Source organism: Agelaius tricolor, unplaced genomic scaffold (genome assembly GCF_023055355.1).
Source record: "Agelaius tricolor isolate 1412-34295 unplaced genomic scaffold, bAgeTri1.0.p SCAF_166, whole genome shotgun sequence".
Classification (NCBI taxonomy): domain Eukaryota; kingdom Metazoa; phylum Chordata; class Aves; order Passeriformes; family Icteridae; genus Agelaius; species Agelaius tricolor.
Window position 1 is genome coordinate 11,034 of NW_027269426.1, and position 18,259 is coordinate 29,292.

An 18,259-nucleotide genomic window follows, 5' to 3' on the forward strand; every position below is an offset into this window, starting at 1 on the left:
TCCGTGGGGCGGGGGCGAGACCTCGGCAGCAGGGAGAGAGAGAGAAACTGAGGCACGGTTAAAAGTGGGGAGGGGGCGCGGGGGGGGGGAGCGGCTCTGAGCCCCAAACAGAGCCCCCCAAATTCAGAGCTCTGCCCCCCAACAGAGCCCCCCCAAACGTGGGGCTCTGACCCCCAACAGAGCCCCCAAATTCAGAGCTCTGACCCCCAAATTCAGAGCTCTGCCCCCAAACAGAGCCCCCCAAATTCAGAGCTCTGCCCCCCCAAACGTGGAACTCTGACCCCCAAACAGAGCCCCCCCAAATTCAGAGCTCTGCCCCCCCAAACGTGGAGCTCTGCCCCACAACAGAGCCCCCCAAAATTTGGAGCTCTGCCCCCCAAAAATCCAGAGCTCTGCCCCCCAACAGAGCCCCCCAAAATCCAGAGCTCTGCCCCCCCTAATCTGGAGCTCTGCCCCCCAAACAGAGCCCCCAGATCCGGAGCTCTGACCTCAGAGCCCCCCAAATCCAGAGCTCTGCCCCCCAAACGTGGGGGCTCTGCCCCCCAACAGAGCCCCCAAAATCCGGAGCTCTGCCCCCCGAATCTTGAACTTTTCCCCCCCAAATCCTGAGCTCTTCCCCACAAACGGAGCCTCTGCCCCACAAGCAGCTGCTCTGCCCCACACATCTCAAGCTCTGCCCCACACATCTCAAGCTCTGCCCCACAGATCCCGGGTTTTGCCCCCCAGATCCCACCCCAGACCCCCCTTGCTCGCGGCTGGGGGCTGCTATGGGGCGGCCGTCGCTGTTGGCCCCACACGTCGCCCCCTCCCCAGCCCGAATCCCCTCCTGTGTGGCTGCTGAGGGGCAGAGATGGTTATGGGGCAGTTATGGGGCAGGTCCTGGCCCCACAGAGGCTGCGGGGGTGGCTGTGGGTCTGATGTGGGTCAGCCCTGCTGTGGGTCAGGCCCCATGTGGGTCACTTGTGGGGCAGCCGTGGGGTCGAGCTGTGGCTCAGAACCATGGGGGAGCCGTGGGGCGGGGCCGCTGTGGGGCAGCCCCACTGCGGGTCACAGCTGTGGGGCAGGGGGGCCGTGGGTCACAGCCATGGGGCAGCCCCCACTGCGGGTCACTTGTGGGTCACAGCTGTGGGTCAGGGCGGCCGTGGGGCTCAGCCGTGGGGCTCAGATGTGGGGCAGTCGATGGCACCACGGTCAGGCCCGGTGAAGGTGAGGGGCAGCCCCGCTGTGGGGCAGGGCGGCTGTGGGGCAGCCATGGGTCAGAGCTGTGGGTCAGAGCCGTGGGGCAGGGTGGCTGTGGGGCTCAGATGTGGGGCAGGGCGCTCAGGCTCTGCCGGCAGTCGATGGCGCCGCGGTCGGGCCCGGTGAAGGTGAGGGGCAGCCCCCCCAGGAAGCGGCGGCGCTCGGGGGGGCTCCAGCCCCATAAGTGGCCCCAGCTGGGCCGTCGGCAGCGCCGGGCGGTAGCTGGGGAGAGAAGGAGGTCAGAGGGGGGGCCGGGGGCGCCCGGGGGGCACCCGCGGCCCCCAGGGAGGGGTGAGACCCCCGGGGGGGGGGCTCGGCCCCATAGAGAGGGGTGGGACCCCATTACAGGGGGCTCAGCCTCATAGAGAGGGCCAGGACCCCATTACAGGGGGCTCGGCCCCATAGAGAGGGGTCTGACCCCATATTGGGGGGCTCAGCCCCATAGAGAGGGCCAGGACCCCATTACAGGGGGCTCGGCCCCATAGAGAGGGGGTCTGACCCCATATTAAGGGGCTCAGCACCACAGAGAGCAGTTGGACCCTGTAACGGGGGGTTCAGCCCCATAGAGAGGGGTTTGACCCCATATTGGGGGGCTCAGCCCCACAGAGAGGGGTCTGACCCCATATTGGGGGGCTCAGCCCCATAGAGAGGGGTTTGACCCCATATTGGGGGGCTCAGCCCCACAGAGAGGGGTCTGACCCCATATTGGGGGGCTCAGCCCCACGGGCAGGGGGTTTAACCCCACAGAGAAGGACACGGTCCCATATTGGGGGGGCACAGCCCCAGGAGGGGGGACCCAGCCCCACATCACCCCATGGCAGAGGGGCTCAGCCCCATAGAAAATGGCTCAGCCCCATAGGATGAGGCTCAGCCCCATAAAAAGGGGGTCCAGCCCCATAGAAAGGGGGCTCAGCCCCATAGAAAGGGGGTTCAGCCCAAGGATGGGCTCAGCAGGACCCCAACCCCAATGTGGGGCACAGATTATGGACACTGAGGGGTTCCCCTGCCCATATATGGACACTGAGGGGTTCCCATGCCCTTATATGGACACTGAGGGATTTCCCATCCCCATATATGGACACTGAGGGGTTCCCCTGCCCTTATATGGACAGTGAGGGGTTCCCCTGCCCTTATATGGACACTGAGGGGTTCCCCTGCCCATATATGGACAGTGAGGGGTTCCCCTGCCCTTATATGGACACTGAGGGGTTCCCCTGCCCTTATATGGACACTGAGGGGTTCCCCTGCCCATATATGGACACTGAGGGGTTCCCCTGCCCTTATATGGACAGTGAGGGGTTCCCCTGCCCTTATATGGACAGTGAGGGGTTCCCATGCCCTTATATGGACACTGGGGGGTTCCCCTGCCCATATATGGACACTGAGGGGTTCCCATGCCCATATATGGACACTGAGGGTTCCCCTGCCCTTATATGGACACTGGGGGGTTCCCCTGCCCATATATGGACACTGGGGGGTTCCCATGCCCATATATGGACAAGGGATTTCCCATTCCATATATGGACAAGGGGTTCCCCAGCCCATATATGGGTACTGGGGGGTTCCCATGCCCTTATATGGACACTGTGGGGATTCCCATGCCCATATATGGACAGTGAGGGATTTCCCATGCCCATATATGGACAGGGGGTTCCCCTGCCCATATATGGGCTTAAGAGTGGGGCCCCCCTCAGTCCATATAAGGCAATGAGGCGTCCCCTGCCCATATATGGACAGTGAGGGATTTCCCATCCCAAATATGGACAATATGGGGTCCTCCCATGCCCATATATGGACAGTGAGGCGTCCCCTGCCCATATATGGACAGTGAGGGATTTCCCATCCCAAATATGGACAATATGGGGTCCTCCCATGCCCATATATGGACAGTGAGGGATTTCCCATGCCCAAATATGGACAACAAGGGGTTCCCCCTGCCCATATATGGACACCAGGACTCTCCCCCACCCCATATCCGGCCAACACCGCAGGGAATCCCCCCCAAACCCCCCACAGGTGGGAGGGGGTTTCCCCCCTAAATCCCCCCAAAATCCCGGGAATTCGCCCCTTTCCTGCGTCCCTGTCCCGTCACTCACCTGCGCAGCTCCTGGGGCCCCCCCTGTCCCTTTCTCCCTGTGTCCCCATCCCGGTGTCCCCATCCCGGTGTCCCCCCAGTGTCCCCCCCGGTGTCCCCGGTGTCCCCAGCCCCACGTACGCCTTGATGCAGGCGCGCAGGGCGCGGCGCCGCTCCCGCTCCGCAAAGAGGTCGATGAGGCGCGGGCCCATGGCCGGGGCCGAGCTGTGCAGGCGGAAGAAGCGGCTGTAGAGGCCCAGGGCCCAGGCGGCGCGAAGGGCGAGGGCGTGGGACACGGCGGGGTCTGAGCGCAGGGACGGAGGGAGCAGGGCCAGCTCCGTGGTCAGCTCTGGGAGGGACAGACGGACAGACAGACAGGGGTCATTGGATGGACAGAGGGACAGGGGTCAGTGGGTCAGCAGGGCCAGGGCGTGGGACACGGCGGGGTCAGAGCGGAGAGCAGGGGGCAGCAGGGCCAGCTCCGTGGTCAGCTCTGGGATGGACAGACAGACAGACAGACGGGTCAGTGGGTCAGTGGGATGGACAGACAGACAGACAGACAGGGGTCAGTGGGATGGACAGACAGACAGACAGACGGGTCAGTGGGTCAGTGGGATGGACAGACAGACAGACAGACAGGGGTCAGTGGGATGGACAGACAGACAGACAGACGGGTCAGTGGGTCAGTGGGATGGACAGACAGACAGACAGACAGGGGTCAGTGGGATGGACAGAGGGACACCCAGGGGTCACTGGAATGGACAGACGGACACCGGGGCGGCACCGGGGGCGGCTCCAGGGGGCGGCGGCGGCGCTGCTGAGGTCACTGAGAGCCCCCAGACACCTGGGGACCCCTCCCCACCTTTAATGACTTCCCCTGTATTTTGGGGACCCCTCCCCACATTTTGGGGACCCCTCCTCACCCCCGGAGCTGTTGGTGAAGATGCAGTAGAGGATCCATGAACAGCCCGGGTTTGCTGCCCCCTCCCCGGGTTTGCTGCCCCCTCCCCGGGTTTGCTGACCCCCCCAGGGTTCCAGGACCCCTCCCCACATTTCGGGGACCTCTCCCCAGGTTTTGGGACCCCTGCTCACCGCCGGAGTTGTTGGTGAAGATGCAGTAGAGGATGCGGTACGCCGTGAACTCGCCCACGCAGCCGGGCAGGCTCTCCCCGTACAGCGCCTTCAGCTGCGTCTGGCACTGGTTGAACTCCTCGTGGTCCCCCTGGCGAGGGGGGCAGAGACCCTCAGAGACCCCTCCCCAAATTGGGGGAGGGTCCCCGGAGCCCCCCACGCCCCCTCCCTGAAGCCCCCAGCCCCACCTTCTCCAGGGCGATGCGGGCGTGGGTCTCGTAAACCTCGACCGTGAACTCCGTGCGCACGCCCTGCACCTGCGGGGACACCGCAATTGGGGAGGGGGCCCAAATTCGGGGAGGGGGCCCTGGATTTGGGGAGGGGCCCTGGATTTGGGGAGGGGCCCTGGATTTGGGGAAGGGTCCCGGATTTGGGGAGGGGTCCTGAATTCAGGGAGGGGTCCTCAGTTTGGGGAGAGGTCCCAGAATATGGGGAGGGGTCCCAAATTTGGGGAGGGGTCCCAAAATATGGAGAGGGGTCCCATAATCGGGGAAGGGCCCCAAATTTGGGGAGGGGTCCTGAATTTGGAGAGGGGGTCCTGAACCAGGGGAGGGGTCCCAAAGTAGAGAAGGAGACTTGAATTAGGGGAGGGGTCCTGAATTTGGGGAGGGGTCCCAAAAATATGGAGAGGGGTCCCAAATTTGGGGAGGGGTCCTGGATTTGGGGAGGGGGGGTCCTGAATTCAGGAAGGGGTCCTGAATTAGGGGAGGGGTCCCAGAATATGAAGAGGGGTCCCAAATTTGGGGAGGGGTCCTGGATTTGGGGACTGGTCCTAAATTTGGGGAGGGGGGTCCTGAATTCAGGGACAGGTCCTGAATTAGGGGAGGGGTCCCAGAATATGGAGAGGGGTCCCAAATTTGGGGAGGGGGTCCTAAACTCAGGGACAGGTCCTGAATTTGGGGAGGGGTCCCAAAATACGGAGAGGGGTCCCATAGTTGGGGAAGGGTCCCAGAGTTGGGGAGGGGTCCCAGAATATGGAGAGGGGTCCCATAGTTGGGGAAGGGTCCCAGATTTGGGGAGGGGGTCGTGAACTTGTGGACAGGTCCTGAATTTGGGGAGGGGTCTCCAATTTGGGGAAGGGTCCCAAAATCGGGGAGGGGGTCCCAAAATCTGGAGAGGGGTCCCCAAACTTGAAGCCCCCTCCCCAAATTCTCACCCCCAGCTCCTGTCCCAGGGATTTCAGCTGCCCTGACCCCATCAATCCAAGCCCCCAGACCCCCAATTGCAGCCCCCTCCCCAAATTCTCACTGCCAGGTCCTGTCTCAGGGATTTCAGCTGCTCAGATCCCTCCCCATTGAAGCCCCCAGACCCCCATTGAAGCCCCCTCCCCAAATTCTCACCGTCAGGTCCTGTCCCAGGGATTTCAGCTGCCCTGACCCCATCAATCCAAGCCCCCAGACCCCCCAATTGCAGCCCCCAGACCCCAATTGAAGCCCCCAGACCCCCAATTGAAGCCCCCTGACCCCCAGTTTAACCCCCTCCTCACCGTCAGGTCCTGCCTCAGGGATTTCAGCTGCCCCCAATCCAAGCCCCCAGACCCCCATTGAAGCCCCCTCCCCAAATTCTCACCGTCAGGTCCTGCCCCAGGGATTTCAGCTGCCCCCAGACCCCCAATTGAAGCCCCCAGACCCCCAGTTTAACCCTTTCCTCACCGTCAGGTCCTGCCTCAGGGATTTCAGCTGCCCCCATTGAAGCCCCCAGACCCCCAATTGCAGCCCCCTCCCCAGTTTAACCCCTTCCTCACCGTCAGGTCCTGCCCCAGGGATTTCAGCTGCCCCCAGACCCCCATTGAAGCCCCCAGACCCCCAGTTTAACCCCCTCCTCACCGTCAGGTCCTGCCGCAGGGATTTCAGCTGCTCGCAGGCCCAGGCGTAGTCGCGGTGCTGCTGCCAGTGCGAGCGCACCAGGGACAGCGCCTGCCGCAGCACCTGCACCGGCATTTTGGGGAGATTTGGGGCTTTTTTGGGGCTTTTTTGGGGTTTTTGGCAGTTTGGGGGGGATTTGGGGTTTTTTGGGGTATTTTGGAGGGGGAGTTTGGGGCGTTTCTGGAGGGTTTTGGGGTGGAATTTGGGGGATTTTGGGGGTTTCCGGGTGGATTTCGAGGTGGGTTTGGGGGTTTTTGAGGGGTGGGTTTTGGGGATTTTTGCGGTTTCGGGGTGGATTTTGGGGTGGGTTTTGGGGTATTTTAGGGTGGATTTTGGGGTGAATTTCAGGGATTTTGGGGTGGATTTTGGGGTATTTTAGGGTGGATTTTGGGGTGAATTTCAGGGATTTTTGGGTGGATTTTGGGGTGGATTTCAGGGACGGTTTTGGGGTATTTTCAGATGGATTTTGGGGTGGATTTCAGGGGTTTTGGGGTGGATTTTGGGACAGTTCTGGGGTATTTTAGGATGGATTTTGGGGTGGATTTCAGGGGTTTTGGGGTGGATTTTGGGATGGTTTTGGGGTCAATTTCAGGGTGGATTTCAGGGTGGATTTCAGGGATTGTTCTGGGGTATTTGGGGGTGGATTTTGGGGTGAATTTCAGGGGTTTTGGGGTGGATTTTGGGATGGTTTTGGGGTGAATTTTAGGGATTGTTCTGGGGTATTTTAGGGTGGATTTCAGGGTGGATTTCAGGGATTGTTCTGGGGTATTTCTGGATGGATTTTGGGGTGGGTTTCAGGGATTATGGGGCAGATTTTGGGATGGTTCTGGGGTATTTTCAGATGGATTTTGGGATGGTTTTGGGGTGAATTTCAGGGATTGTCCTGGGGTATTTTCGGATGGATTTCGGGGTGGATTTCAGGGATTGTTCTGGGGTATTTTCGGGTGGATTTTGGGGTGGATTTCAGGGACTTTGGGGCGGATTTCGGGACGGTTCTGGGGTATTTTCAGATGGATTTCGGGGTGGATTTCAGGGATTGTTCTGGGGTATTTTTGGGTGGATTTCGGGGTGAATTTCGGCGCTTTAGGGTAATTTCAGCCTCACTCACCGGCACAGGCCTCACGGTGGCCGGGTCGGGGGCGCAGGTGAGCCTCAGGTACCTCTTGGTCACCTCCTGGCAGGTGCCCAGGATCTTCACCTGCTGCCAGTCCAGGCCCTCGGCGGGGGCGGGGCCGGGGGCGGGGCCTGGGGCCGCCGCCGCCGCGGGGGGGTTGGGCCGCCCCTTCTTGGGGGGAGGGGCCCCGGCATTGCCGGCCCCGCCCCCTTGGAAGCGCTGGGCCCGGCGCTGGCGCCGCAGCTCCCGCTCGGGGTCCTCGGGCTCACACGGGGGGCGGCGGCGGGAGCGGCGGGGAGGGCACGGCTCGGGCCTGGAAAGGGTTAAAAATGGGGAGAAATGGGTTAAAAATGGGGTAAAATGGGGTAAAAATGGGGCAAAAATGGGTTAAAAATGGGTTAAATATGGGGGGACCGCTCGGGATCCTCGGGCTCACACGGGGGGCGGCGGCGGGAGCGGCGGGGAGGGCACGGCTCGGGCCTGGAAAGGGTTAAAAATGGGGAGAAATGGGTTAAAAATGGGGTAAAAATGGGTTAAAAATGGGTTAAAAATGGGGGAAATATGCGGGGACCGCTCGGGGTCCAACGGGGGGTGGCGCGGCGGGCACAGCTCGGGCCTGAAACGGGGAGAAATGGGGAGAAATGGGGGGAATTGGGGGTTTGGAGAAAAAAGGGGGGAATACGGGGAAAAATGGGTTAAAAATGGGTTAAAAATTGGTTAAAAATGGGTTAAAAATGGGTTAAAAATGGGTTAAAAATGGGAGAAAATGGGGAGAAAATGGGGAGAAAATGAGGGTATAGGGGGAAATGGAGTTTGGGGGAAATGAACCCCTCCCAATCCCCTCCCAGTACCCCATTAACCCCTCCCAGTCCCCCCAGTTTCTCCAGTCCCAGTTTCCCCAGTTTCCCCTCCCAGTCCCTCCCAGTATAACCCAGTCCCTCTCAGTTTCCCCAGTCCCAGTTTGTCCCAGTATAACCCAGTTCCCCCAGTTTCCCCAGTACCTCTTTAACCCCTCCCTGTACAACCCAGTTTCCCCTCCCAGTCCCTCCCAGTTTGTCCCAGTCTGTCCCAGTTTGCCCAGTTTGCCCCATTAACCCCTCCCAGTCTGTCCCAGTCTGTCCCAGTCCCCCCAGTACCTCTTTAACCCCTCCCAGTCCCCTGCAGTTCCCCCAGTTTGCCCCGTTAACCCCTCCCAGTCCCTCCCAGTATAACCCAGTATAACCCAGTCTGTCCCAGTCCCCCCAGTTTCCCCAGTACCTCTTTAACCCCTCCCAGTCCCTCCCAGTATAACCCAGTTCCCCCAGTTTGCCCCATTAACCCCTCCCAGTCTGTCCCAGTCCCTCCCAGTATATCCCAGTACCTCTTTAACCCCTCCCAGTATAACCCAGTCCCTCCCAGTCCCTCCCAGTATATCCCAGTATGTCCCAGTATGTCCCAGTACCTCTTTAACCCCTCCCAGTCTATCCCAGTATATCCCAGTATGTCCCAGTACCTCTTTAACCCCTCCCAGTATATCCCAGTATATCCCAGTATATCCCAGTATATCCCAGTATGTCCCAGTACCTCTTTAACCCCTCCCAGTATATCCCAGTCCCTCCCAGTCTGTCCCAGTCTGTCCCAGTCCCTCCCAGTCCCTCCCAGTATATCCCAGTCTGTCCCAGTACCTCTTTCCTCGCTGTGCCCGTGCCCGGCCCCGCTCCAGGGGCCCCCCCCGGCCCCGCGGTTTTTGGGGGCCCCCCCGGCGCCCCCCGGGCCGGGGCTCGGCCCCCCCCGAGCCCGACGAGTCCGACTCCGAATCACTGCAGGGTAATGGGGGAAATGGGGGTTAAACTGGGATATACTGGGATATACTGGGTTATACTGGTTATACTGGGTTATACTGGGACTCCAAATCACTGCGGGATAATGGGGGAAACTGGGATATACTGGGATGGACTGGGATGGACTGGGATATACTGGGTTATACTGGGACTCCGAGTCACTGTGGGGAAACTGGGTTATACTGGGATGGACTGGGATATACTGGGAGGGACTGGGAGGGACTGGGATATACTGGGATATACTGGGATATACTGGGACTCCGAATCACTGCGGGATAATGGGGGAAACTGGGATATACTGGGATATACTGGGATATACTGGGAGAGACTGGGATGGACTGGGACAGACTGGTTATACTGGGATATACTGGGACTCCGAATCACTGCGGGATAATGGGACAGACTGGGATATACTGGGATATACTGGGAGGGACTGGGAGGGACTGGGATATACTGGGACTCCGAATCACTGCGGGATAATGGGGGAAACTGGGATATACTGGGATGGACTGGGATGGACTGGGAGGGACTGGGAGGGACTGGGAGAGACTGGGACTCCGAGTCACTGGGGGATAATGGGGGTTATACTGGGATGGACTGGGTTATACTGGGTTATACTGGGATGGACTGGGACTCCGAGTCACTGCGGGGAAACTGGGTTAGACTGGGATGGACTGGTTATACTGGGATAGACTGGGACTCCGAGTCACTGCGGGATAATGGGGGTTAAACTGGGATATACTGGGATATACTGGGTTATACTGGTTATACTGGGATAGACTGGGACTCCGAGTCACTGCGGGATAATGGGGGAAACTGGGATGGACTGGGATATACTGGGAGGGACTGGGAGGGACTGGGTTATACTGGGACTCCGAGTCACTGGGGGGACAATGGGGGGAACTGGGATAGACTGGGATGGACTGGGATGGACTGGGAGAGACTGGGAGAGACTGGGAGGGACTGGGTTATACTGGGTTATACTGGGAGGAACTGGGATGGACTGGGAGGAACTGGGATTCTGAGTCACTGAGGGGACAATGGGGGAAACTGGGTTATACTGGGCTATACTGGGTTATACTGGGAGGGACTGGGAGGGTCTATTTTCACGGGGATTTTTTGGGGAGAATTCCGCCGTTTTTGGGGTTATTCTGGGTCTATTTTAACAGGGATTTTTTGGGGAGAATTCCGCCGTTTTTGGGGTTATTTCGGGTCTATTTTAACAGGGATTTTTTGGGCTGAATTCCGCCGGTTTTGGGGTTATTTTGGGGGTTATTTTTTTGGGGTGAATTCCACCGTTTTTGGGGTTATTTCGGGTCTATTTTCACGGGGATTTTTCGGGGTGAATTCTGCCGTTTTTGGGGTTATTTCGGGTCTATTTTTTTGGGGTGAATTCCGCCGTTTTTGGGGTTATTCTGGGTCTACTTTAACAGGGATTTTCTGGGGTGAATGCCGCCGTTTTTGGGGTTATTCTGGGTCTATTTTTTTGGGGTGAATTCCGCCATTTTTGGGGTTATTTCCGGTCTATTTTCACGGGGATTTTTTTGGGGTGAATTCCGCCATTTTTGGGGTTATTCTGGGTCTATTTTTTTGGGGTGAATTCCGCCGTTTTTGGGGTTATTTCGGGTCTATTTTCACGGGGATTTTTCGGGGTGAATTCTGCCGTCTTTGGGGTTATTCTGGGTCTATTTTTTTGGGGTGAATTCTGCCGTTTTTGGGGTTATTCTGGGTCTATTTTTTTTGGGGTGAATTCGGCCGTTTTTGGGGTCTCATCTGCGCCGCCCGGGTGGGGTTTCGGGGTGGATTTTTGGGGTTATTTGGGGTCTATTTTTTTTGGGGTGAATTCGGCCGTTTTTGGGTCTCACCTGCGCCGCCCGTGCCGGCCGGGGGAGCGCGAGGAGCTCCTGGAGCTGTCGGAGGACGAGGATGATGAGGATGAGGAGTTCTCGCCCCCCTTCATGAACACGTTCCGGTTCCCGAACTTGCCCGGGAAGGCCCCGCCCCCGCCGGCCCCGCCCCGCGGCCTGGCCCCGCCCCCCGGCCCCGCCCTGGGGCTGGGAGGGGGCGGGGCCCGGGGGGCGGGGCCTGGCGGGGGGAGGGGCAGCTCCCAGCGCTTCTTCTTGGGGCTGCCCAGGGCGGCGGCGGCGTCGCGGCCCAGCCTGGGGGGAAAAAGGGAAAAATCGGTTAAAAATGGGGAAAAAAACCTAAACAGGGGATCAAAGGGGGGGAAAAAGGGAAAAATCGGTTAAAAATGGGGGGAAAAAGGGAAAATTCGGTTAAAAATGGGGGGAAAATGAAAAGCGGGGGTCAAAGGGAGGGAAAAAGGGAAAAATCGGTTAAAAATGGGGGGAAAAATGAAAAGCAGGGGTTAAAGGGGGGGAAAAAGGGAAAAATCGGTTAAAAATGGGGGGAAAAACCAAAGTTTGGGGTCAAAGGGGGGGAAAAAGGGAAAATTTGGTTAAAAATGGGGGGAAAAACGAAAAGCGGGGGTTAAAGGGGGGGAAAAACGGAAAAATTGGTTAAAAATGGGAAAAAAACCAAAGTTTGGGGTCAAAGGGGGGAAAAACGCAAAGATTTGGGTAAAAACGGGAAAAAAAAACAAAATTTGGGGTCAAAGGGGGGAAAAACGCAAAGATTGGGGAAAATGGGGAAAAATGAAAACCGGGGGTCAAAGGGGGGAAAAACGGAAAAATTGGGAAAAAACGGGGATAAAAACACCAAAACTTGGGGTCAAAGGGGGGATCTGGGGAAAAACACCAGGATTGGGTAAAAACGGGGGAAAAAATGAAAACCTGGGGTCAAAGGGGGGAAAAACGCAAAAATTGGGAAAAAATGGGGGAAAAACACCAAAACTTGGGGTCAAAGGGGGGAACTGGAGAAAAAGGCAAAGATTGGGGAAAAATGGGGGAAAAATACAAAACTTGGGGTCAAAGGAAGATTTTTGGGTGATTTTTGGGGTTTCTTGGGTGATTTTGGGGCGATTCCGAGTGGATTTTCTCAGGGGGTTTTGGGTCAATCCTGGCTGTATTTTTGGGGTGATTTTGGGGTTTTTTGGGTCTCACCCACCCGGGCAGGGGCTCCCTGCTCCAGTCCATGGTGAAGGCTGAGGGGTCGGGTTTGGGGCAGGATTTTTGGGGTTTTTTTGGCAATTTTTGGGTCAAACCCGGACGCATTTTCCCAGGGATTTTTAGGACATTTTTAGGACAGTTTTGGCTGTATTTTTGGGGTGATTTTCAGCATTTTTGGGTCTCACCCACCCGGGCAGGGGCTCCCTGCTCCAGTCCATGGTGAAGGCTGAGGGGTCGGGTTTTTGGGGTTTTTTTGGCAATTTTTGGGTCAAACCCGGACGGATTTTCTCAGGGATTTCTGGGTCAATCCTGGCTGTATTTTTGGGTGGATTTTGGGGTTTTTTGGGTCTCACCCACCCAGGCAGGGGCTCCCTGCTCCAGTCGATGGTGAAGGCCGTGCCGTCCTGCAGCCGGGCCTGCAGCAGCTCCTTCAGCAGCTTCTCCGTGCGATCTTTGTCCTCCTCGGACTCGCAGGCCGTGAAGCAGCGCTGGACGTAGGCCTTCATCTCGGGGGGCCAGTCCTCAGGGCGGCCCCGGCGGCTTTCACTGAGATTTTGGGGTGATTTTGGGTCATTTTGGGTCATTTTGGGTCATCTCGGGGGGCCAGTCCTCAGGGCGGCCCCGGCGGGATTCACTGAGAATTTGGGGTAATTTCAGGGGATTTTGGGTCATTTTGGGTCATCTCGGGGGGCCAGTCCTCGGGGCGGCCCCTACGGGATTCACTGAGAATTTGGGGTGATTTTGGGTCATTTTGGGTCATCTCGGGGGGCCAGTCCTCGGGGCGGCCCCGGCGGGATTCACTGAGAATTTGGGGTGATTTATGGGGATTTTGGGTCATTTTGGGTCATCTCGGGGGGCCAGTCCTCAGGGCGGCCCCGGCGGGATTCACTGCAAATTTGGGGTGATTTTGGGTCATTTTGGGTCATTTTGGGTCATCTCGGGGGGCCAGTCCTCAGGGCGGCCCCGGCGGGATTCACTGAGAATTTGGGGTAATTTCAGGGGATTTTGGGTCATTTTGGGTCATCTCGGGGGGCCAGTCCTCAGGGCGGCCCCGGCGGGATTCACTGCAAATTTGGGGTGATTTTGGGTCATTTTGGGTCATTTTGGGTCATCTCGGGGGGCCAGTCCTCTGGGCGACCCCTGCGGCTTTCACTGAGAATTTGGGGTAATTTCAGGGGATTTTGGGTCATCTCGGGGGGCCAGTCCTCGGGGCGGCCCCTGCGGGATTCACTGAGAATTTGGGGTAATTTCAGGGGATTTTGGGTCATCTCGGGGGGCCAGTCCTCGGGGCGGCCCCGGCGGGATTCACTGAGAATTTGGGGTAATTTCAGGGGATTTTGGGTCATTTTGGGTCATCTCGGGGGGCCAGTCCTCGGGGCAGCCCCGGCGGGATTCACTGAGAATTTGGGGTGATTTTGGGTCATTTTGGGTCATCTCGGGGGGCCAGTCCTCGGGCCGGCCCCGGCGGGACTCCCTGGGGACATTTTGGGGTCATTTATGGGGATTTTGGGTCATTTTGGGGTCATTTCAGGGCATTTTGGGGTCCCTGGGGGGGGAGCATTTCAGGGGCCCCTCCCCATCCCCATCCCTGGGTGTTTTTGGGGCTCCCAGAGCCGGTTTTGGGGTCCCAGGGCCGTTTTTGGGGGTCCCAGAGCCGTTTTTGGGGGTCCCAGAGCCGTTTTTGGGGGTCCCAGGGCGGTTTTTGGGGGTCCCAGGGCGGTTTTTGGGGTCCCAGGGCCGTTTTTGGGGTCCCTTTTTGGGGTCACTCACCCGTGGCCCCCGTGCAGCTTCTCCGGGCCGGGGGGGCCCCCGAAGGCCCCTCCGCCCCCCCGGGGCTGCTCCCCAAATCCCGGGGGGGGGCAGCGAGAACGGGGGGGGGCGCTTGGGCAGCTGGAACTTGAGACCCCCGGAGCCGGGGGCTTCTGAATGGGGGGGGAAAACAAGGGGTTAAATGGGGCTGGGGTCGGGAAACAAGGGGTTAAATGGGGCTGGGGGCTGCTGGGGGGGATTTGGGGCAGTTTGGGGGGGATTTGGGGTAGTTTGGGGGGGTTTGGGGGGGATTTGGGGCAGGATTTGGGGATAATTTTGGGCAGGATTTAGGGGGAACTGGGGATCATTTGGGTCAGGATTTGGGGATAATTTGGGGATAATTTAGGTCAGGATTTGGGGACAATTTGGGGGATTTTGGGGATAATTTGGGTCAGGGTTTTGGGCAGGATTTGGGTCAGGATTTGGGGATAATTTGGGGATAATTTGGGTGAGGGTTCTGGGCAGGATTTGGGGTAATTTGGGTCAGGATTTGGGGATAATTTTGGGAAGGATTTAGGGGAATTTGGGTCAGGATTTGGGGATAATTTGGGGCAGGATTTGGGGATAATTTTGGGCAGGATTTAGGGGAATTTGGGTGAGGATTTGGGAATAATTTGGGGATAATTTGGGTGAGGGTTTTGGGCAGGATTTAGGGGAATTTGGGTGAGGATTTGGGGACAATTTGGGGGATTGTGGGGATAATTTGGGTGAGGGTTTGGGGATAATTTTGGGCAGGATTTGGGTCAGGATTTGGGGACAATTTGGGGCATTTTGGGGATAATTTGGGTCAGGATTTGGGGATAATTTTGGGCAGGATTTGGTTGAGGATTTGGGGATAATTTTGGGTAGGATTTTGGGGTAATTTGGGTCAGGATTTGGGGACAATTTGGGCAGGATTTAGGGCAGGATTTGGGGACAATTCGGGGCATTTTGGGGCTCTCCCCTTACGTTTCATGCGGCTCCAGAGCTGCCCCCCCCCCTTCTTCCCTTTGGGGGGGGGGGGGTCCCTCTCCTCCGTAGTGGGGGGAGGGGTAGGGGGCGGAGCCTCCCGGGGGGGTCCCCCCGCCCCCCCCCCGCCCCCCCCGCGCCCCCAGACCCCCCCATGGCGTGGGGGGGGGGCTGGGGGGGGGGCGGCGGGCGGGGGCTGGGGGGTCCCGAAGGGCGAAGCCTCGTCCAGGCCGGGCACGGGGGGCTGCTGGGGGGGGGAGGGGCACGGGGGGGGGTTAGGGGGGGGTCCCGGCATGGGGGGACCCCTCCCCAAATTCCCCCATCACCATTGAACCCCCCATAACCTGGGTCAGGGGTGGGGGTCCCGGCATGGGGGGACCCCTCCCCAAATTCACCCCCATCACCATTGAACCCCCATAACCTGGGTCAGGGGGGTTCTGGACATGGGGGGACCCCTCCCCAAATTCCCCCCCTCCCATTGATCCTCCCCTTATCTGGGTCAGGGGGGTCCCGGCATGGGGGGACCCCTCCCCAAATTCCCACATTGAGCCCCCATAACCTGGGCACAGGGGGGGTTCTGGACATGGGGACCCCTCCCCAAACCCCCCCATCCACATTGAGCCCCCCATTACCTGGCCCAGGGGGGGTTCTGGACATGGGGACCCCTCCCCAAATTCCCCCTTACCTGGCCCAGGGGGGGTTCAGGACATTGGGACCCCTCCCCAAATTCCCCCTTACCTGGCCCAGGGGGGGTTCAGGACATTGGGACCCCTCCCCAAATTCCCCCTTACCTGGCCCAGGCCGCTCTGCTGCTGCTGGGGGGGGGCTGGGGGGGGCTGCTGCTGCTGCTGGGGGGGAGGGGCGGGGTAGGAGCCCCCTCCCCCCGCGGGGTACGGGGCCGTGGGGGCGCCATAGCCGGGGTACACGCCCTGGGGGAGGGGACAGACCCCCGGAATTAACAATGGGACAGCCCAGAGACCCCTCCCCATTGATTACAGACCCCCCCCATAGCCATAGCCGGGGTACACGCCCTGGGGGGGGGGGGAGAGACCCCCGGAATTAACAATGGTACAGCCCAGAGACCCCGGAATTAACAATGGTACAGCCCAGAGACCCCCAGAATTAACAATGGTACAGCCCAGAGACCCCAAAATCAGCAATGGGACAGCCCAGAGACCCCTCCCCATTGATTACAGACCCCCCCATAGCCATAGCCGGGGTACACGCCCTGGGGGAGGGGGAGACCCCCGGAATTAACAATGGTACAGCCCAGAGACCCCCGGAATTAACAATGATACAGCCCAGAGACCCCAAAATCAGCAATGGGACAGCCCAGAGACCCCTCCCCATTGATTACAGACCCCCCCATATCCATAGCCGGGTACACGCCCTAAGGGAGGGCAGAGACCCCCCCCTCCAGATTAATAATGGTACAGCCCAGAGACCCCCTCTGCCCCCAAGTTTATGGTACGGCCCACAGAAACTCCCCCCCTCCAAGATTAATAATGGTACGGCCCACAGACCCCTGCCCTGAGACCCCCCCTCTAAGATTATGGTATGGCCCAGAAACCCCCCCAAAATTAATGGTACAGCCCAAAGTCCCCTCCCAGCCCCATTCGAAGCCCCCAGCCCCATTTCAGACCCATTAGGAGCCCCCAGCCCCATTTTGAGGAGCCCCCAGCCCCATTTTAAGGAGCCCCCAGCCCCATCTCAGACCCATTCGAAGCCCCCAGCCCCATTTTAAGGAGCCCCCAGCCCCATTTTGAGGAGCCCCCAGCCCCATTTCAGACCCATTAGGAGCCCCCAGCCCCATTTTGAGGAGCCCCCAGCCCCATTAGGAGCCCCCAGCCCCATTTTGAGGAGCCTCCAGCCCCATTCGAAGCCCCCAGCCCCAATCGGGGGTCTCACCATGGGGTAGTAGTATCCGTAGGGGTAGTAGCCCCCCCCGTAGGGCTGGTACCACTGGTAGTACTGGGGGGGCTGGGCCTGAGCCAGGGAGGGGTCACCCTGCGCGGGGGGGGCGAACTGGGGAGGGGGGGAGAGAAAGGTTAGAGACCCCCCCCCCCAAAAATAGAGACACCCCCAGAACACAGAGAGACCCCAAACAAACCCACAGAAAACCCAAAAAAAAAAAAAAGAGACCCCCCCAAAAGACTGAGACCCTCCCCAAATCCCCCCCAAAAACCACTCAAAACGCCCACAGACGCCTCCAGACCCCCCCCAAATCTCCCCAGATCCTCCCCAAACCGCCCCCAAATCCCCCAGATCCTCCCCAATCCCCCCAAATCTCCCCCAAATCTCCCTAACCCCCCCCTCCTCCCCCCCAGTTCTCACCTGCGCTCCGCCCTGCGCCCCCCCCGCGGCCTTGCCCCCGCCCGCCGCCGCTTTGCTGATGCTGGCCAGGGCCTGCCGCGCCTTCTCCCACTCGGGGTTCTCGGGGGGCGCCGGGGGCTCCTCCCGCGCGGGGCCCGCACCGCCGGGAGCGCCTCCGGGAGCGCCTCCGGGAGCGGCGCCGAGCGCGAACGGGGCGGCCCTGAGGGAGCAACGGAACCGCGCTCGGTCAAACCGGCCCCGCTCTGCCCGCGCCCTCCCCCGTCCCGGAGCTCCTCTCACCACTCGCGTTGGTCGCCCAGGTTGGCGGCCATGGTCGGGGGCCGCTCCCGCCGCCGGGGTCGCGATTATCGCGACAGGAGCGGCCGCAACTCCGGGGACCCAAGATGGCGGCGCCGCTGCCTCTCCCCTCACGGAGCCGCTTCCGGTCAGCGCGCGCGGCGCTCGGCCAATGGGAGGGCGAAGTGAGGGGCGCGCGCGGCGCCCGGCCAATGGGAGGGCGAAGGGCGGGGCGCGCGCGGCGCTCGGCCAATGGGAGAGCGAGGCGCGGGGCAACGGCGGCCGCGCGAGGACAAAGTAACGGCGAGGGCGCGAGGGGGAACGGCGGACGGCGGCTGCGAGGGGACAAACTGACGGAGATGGCGCGCGCGCGCGGGGATTTCGGGGAGAATTTGGGGATTTTGGGTGTCCCAGGGGAAAAACTGGAGGGGAACCCGTCTGTAGTCACCCCCCCACAGCGCTCCACCCAAAATTGGGACATTTTATCATCAAAACTGGGAGCTTTTATCCCCAAAACTGGGCGGGTTGTTCACCAAAATCGGGGATCTGGATCCCCAAAATTGAAGGATTTTAGCCCCAGA

The 18,259-nt window shown here is 59.7% G+C and overlaps 1 protein-coding gene and 1 long non-coding RNA gene across 3 annotated transcripts; one reads left to right on the forward strand and one right to left on the reverse strand.

Annotated features, from left to right (window-relative positions):
* Positions 1-918: 918 nt before the first annotated feature.
* LENG8 (leukocyte receptor cluster member 8) lies at positions 919-17,840 on the reverse strand. The gene is made up of 16 exons (XM_071420846.1): positions 17,682-17,840; positions 17,403-17,601; positions 16,977-17,093; positions 15,860-15,997; positions 15,069-15,315; positions 14,082-14,233; positions 13,733-13,785; positions 12,669-12,857; positions 11,109-11,402; positions 9,088-9,222; positions 7,418-7,736; positions 6,271-6,372; positions 4,633-4,701; positions 4,406-4,535; positions 3,455-3,662; positions 919-1,461 (listed from the first exon to the last, which is right to left on the reverse strand). The coding sequence occupies exons 1-16, from the start codon at positions 17,711-17,713 to the stop codon at positions 1,257-1,259; spliced, it is 2,589 nt and encodes an 862-aa protein (XP_071276947.1). The 5' UTR covers positions 17,714-17,840; the 3' UTR covers positions 919-1,256.
* On the forward strand, positions 2,035-3,184 carry LOC139587024 (uncharacterized). 2 transcript variants are annotated; one of them, XR_011678187.1, is made up of 3 exons: positions 2,035-2,800; positions 2,919-3,012; positions 3,043-3,184. It is a non-coding gene; the product is annotated as an uncharacterized lncRNA (long non-coding RNA). The 2 variants fall into 2 exon arrangements; XR_011678186.1 differs by having other exon boundaries at positions 2,035-2,770; positions 2,887-3,012.
* Positions 17,841-18,259: the final 419 nt, after the last annotated feature.